This window comes from Vigna angularis, chromosome 7, assembly GCF_016808095.1.
Source record: "Vigna angularis cultivar LongXiaoDou No.4 chromosome 7, ASM1680809v1, whole genome shotgun sequence".
Taxonomy (NCBI): Eukaryota; Viridiplantae; Streptophyta; class Magnoliopsida; order Fabales; family Fabaceae; genus Vigna; species Vigna angularis.
This window is the reverse complement of record NC_068976.1, coordinates 23143468-23147638: the sequence shown is the minus strand read 5'-3', so window position 1 is coordinate 23147638 and position 4171 is coordinate 23143468. Positions and strand designations below refer to the sequence as shown.

The 4171-nt window shown below is 36.8% G+C and overlaps 1 protein-coding gene across 1 annotated transcript; it reads left to right on the top strand.

The window, feature by feature from the left end:
• The first annotated feature begins 323 nt into the window (after window positions 1-323).
• LOC108337653 (MDIS1-interacting receptor like kinase 2) lies at window positions 324-3843 on the top strand. Its single transcript, XM_017574222.2, has 2 exons — window positions 324-3254; window positions 3346-3843. Exons 1-2 carry the CDS (start codon window positions 530-532, stop codon window positions 3708-3710), a joined length of 3090 nt encoding a protein of 1029 aa, XP_017429711.2. The 5' UTR covers window positions 324-529; the 3' UTR covers window positions 3711-3843.
• The last annotated feature ends 328 nt before the right edge of the window (window positions 3844-4171 follow it).

Below are 4171 nucleotides of genomic sequence, written 5' to 3'. Positions count from 1 at the left end.
GTTACCAGAGAAGTTGATGAGTTGGAGCTGAGATTTGGACGAAAAGCTCTTCATGATGTAGCTACGCATAATACATTTGGATGAACTGTTTCTGGGTTGGATTATAATCAACTTAACCAAAGATACACTTGCATTATTTCAGATTTTTTAACTTGTTAGAACTTCTGGAACTAAAGTGCAAACATGCTAATAATATGATAAGCTTGGAAAGTTAGTCTTTTTACGGAAAACTGTACTAAACAGAAGAGATATCCTTTATATAGAATGTTCAATACAATTTGATATCATAATTTTCTTACTTCTTAGTAATAGAGCACAGCTTACACGTCAACAAAATTACTAAATTTACAGGAATGGAAATCATGTTAGATACAATGAATCAGCATTTAGTTCGTGTAGCATAAAATTGCAAAGTTGGAGATGAACTCTTCATTAACGACACTTTTTTGCTGCATGCTATTTTTCAAGCAAACTGCATTCGAGTAATGGACCCTACATGAGGTCAAGAATACAATAATTGCACTACATAATGCAGAAAGCAAAAACACCATTTTGTGAGCATTCATCTCTTACCTCAAAGTCCAACATGATGTTCACAAAGCTTGTAAAATTTCAGTATATTCTCACCACCTTTTTCTTTTCACTTTTAAGGTTCTATTCCTCGGAAGTTTCTGGTGTATCTTTATCCAATGGTACTGTTATGTTTGGCTATGAAGCTGTCGAAGATGAAAACATTGAAGCAAGTGCTCTATTGAAGTGGAAAGCCAGCCTTGATAACCAAAGCCAGGTTTCCTTGTCTTCTTGGTCTACTTTCACTACCCCTTGCAAGTGGAAGGGAATAGTTTGTGATGAATCCAACTCTGTCAGCACTATAAATCTTGAAAACTTTGGACTACAAGGTACACTTCTCAATCTAAACTTGTCATCCTTTCCTAAGCTTCTGAGGTTGTATGTAAGTTACAACAACCTCAGTGGACCTATTCCTCGTCAAATTGGTAACATGTCCAAAATTTCGGTGTTGAAAATGAAACATAATTATTTTAGTGATTCTATCCCCCTGACAATTGGAATGTTGGCAAATCTTGTTACACTTGATTTATCATGCAACCTTCTCTCTGGTACAATCCCTTCACTTAGAAACTTAACAAATTTAGAACACCTTATCCTCTTCAGCAACCTTCTCTCTGGTCCCATTCCTGAGGATTTGGGAGGACTTCATCATCTCAGAACAATCAAGTTGTTAGATAATCATATTTCTGGGCCAATCCCTTCTTCCATAGGAGACCTGCCTAATTTGATGAAACTTCGGCTCACTCGAAATATACTAAACGGGTCAATTCCTTCCTCTCTTGGAAACTTGACAAAACTCATCGAATTGTCCATAGCTGAAAACAAGCTTTCTGGATCAATTCCTGCTTCCATAGGAAACTTGGTCTATCTAGAAAGGCTTAACCTTGCACAAAACAAACTTTCTGGACATATTCCCTCTACCTTCAGAAATTTGACTAAGCTTACCTTTCTATTACTTTATGTGAACAAACTTACCGGAAGCTTCTCAATAGCAACAAGTAACCTGACCAATTTAGTAAACTTACAACTAAGCTATAATCATTTCACTGGTCCTTTGCCACAATATATTTGCCTTGGAGGGTCACTTCAAAATTTTGCAGCCAATGAAAATCGTTTGACTGGTCCAATTCCATCAAGTTTGAAGAACTGCTCTAGTCTTATGAGGCTCAACCTTGCAAAAAATATGTTGATGGGAAATATTCCAAATGATTTTGGTCTGTATCCAAATTTGAAATACATAGATCTGAGTAGAAATGCCTTCAACGGCAACCTTTCATCAAATTGGGTCAAATGTCATAATCTCACAGGCCTAATTATCTCATACAACAGATTATTCGGTGGTATACCCCCAGAGTTAGGCCAGGCACCTAAATTACAAATGCTTGAACTTTCTTCAAATCGTCTAACAGGAAAGATTCCAAAAGAACTTGGGAACTTGACCCAATTGTTTCACCTCTCCATAAGTAAGAACAATCTTTCAGGCAATATTCCCATTGAAATTGGTTCCTTAAAGAACCTTCAGCTCTTTGATCTTGCAACAAATAATTTAAGCGGTCCAATCCCAAAACAGCTCGGCAGGTTGCTCAAGTTAAATCACTTGAACTTAAGCCATAACAATTTCACGGAAAGCATTCCATCTGAATTTAGCCAATTGCAACATCTTCGAGAACTTGATCTTAGTGGGAATTCTTTGAATGGAAAAATTCCAGCAACACTTGGAAAATTGAAGATGTTGGAAAACTTGAACCTCTCCCACAACAATCTCAGTGGAAACATTTCTGCCAGTTTTAAGAATATGTTCAGTTTGACAAATGTTGACATATCTAACAACCAGTTAGAGGGTCCAATTCCTAACAATCGAGCCTTTCTTAATGCTCCATTTCAAGCACTGCAAAACAACAAAAACTTGTGTGGCCATGCTTCTGGGCTGATGCCTTGCCCGCAGGTCTTGAGCCACAGTCCTAATAATATCAAGACCATGATGTTTTTACTATTCCTTGCTTTGGGTGCACTATTTGTGGTTGGAGTTTCACTATATATTCATTCGCAAAAAGCAAGAAAAATGAAAAAGCAAGAGAAAGAAGAACAAAATCGAGATCTTTTTTCTATATTGCATTATGATGGGAAAATAGTGCATGAAACCATCATCGAAGCAACAAATAATTTCGATGAAAAATATCTCATCGGAAAAGGAGGGTTTGGAGGTGTTTACAAGGCCATCTTACCCTCTGGCCAGATTGTTGCTGTGAAGAAACTTCAGGTTGAAGTTGACAGGGAAATGGTTGATTTTAAGGCTTTTACATCTGAAGTTCGAACCTTGACAGAAATCAAACATCGTAACATTGTGAAGTTGCATGGGTTTTGTGAACATCCACGCTATTGTTTCTTGGTTTATGAGTTCGTAGAAGGTGGCAGCTTGGATAAAGTACTAAGCAGCGAAACACATGCAGCAATGTTTGATTGGAATAAGAGGGTTAACGTTGTTAAAGGAGTGGCAAATGCTTTGTATCATATGCACCATGGTTGCTCTCCTCCTATTGTCCATCGTGACATATCAAGCAAGAATGTTCTTATAGATTTGGAATATGAAGCTCGCTTATCTGACTTTGGAACAGCAAAGATTCTGAACCCTAATTCACGTAATTTAACTTCGTTTGCAGGCACTTGTGGATATGCTGCACCAGGTTAGGCCCTTCAACTTTTTCATATCTTAAGAAACTCTACAACTGTTTCAATAATAAGCATTGCCACCTTTTGTGTAACAATTTGATGCAGAGCTTGCTTATACAATGGAAGTGAATGAGAAATGTGACGTGTTCAGTTTTGGGGTGCTTTGTTTGGAAATAATAATGGGAAATCACCCAGGAGATCTGATTTCTTCTATGCATTCACCATCTTCAACATCAGTAACAGCTAATTTGCTATTGAAGGATGTGATGGACCAACGACTACCTCTTCCAGTGATGCCAGTTGTTAAGGAGGTGGTCATCATTGCAAAAGTGGCATTTGCTTGTTTGAATGAAAGACCACTTTCTCGTCCAACCATGGAAGATGTTTATAACAAGTTTGTTATGCCTAAGTCACCTTTAACGAGGGAGACACTCAACACCATTGTACTTGGACAACTTCAGAATGATTGAACATGCTTTTCTTCTGTGTTCCAATAAGTTAGAGTTCCTTTTTCCTCTCTTATGCTGCTTCATGTGTGTTGAAGCTTGTCTGCAAATATTTGGCAATAAATTGGTGGTGTGCAATAAATTGTTCAAGTTATGAAATTTTATCAGTAGATATTATATAATAATATCTTGCAAAATAAACTTTTGTATCTTTTTATTATGTTTTATCTTTAGCTGTCTAGAAATAGAAGTTTGGTGAAATCATAAAAATGGTTTCTTTCAACAAGTATGTATCTAATTTGTACCCGATGTTGTATTCGTACTAAAAATATTTATTTATATCGACAGAATGCTACTAAAACGCATAGGTTATCTTCGCATAGATTCTTGAATTAGTTTTTAATTTGAAGAAGGGTAATGTCTGTCATTGTTGCCATCAGACAAAAAAGGTTGTTTAAACGGCACTCAAGGTCCTGAACCTGTTC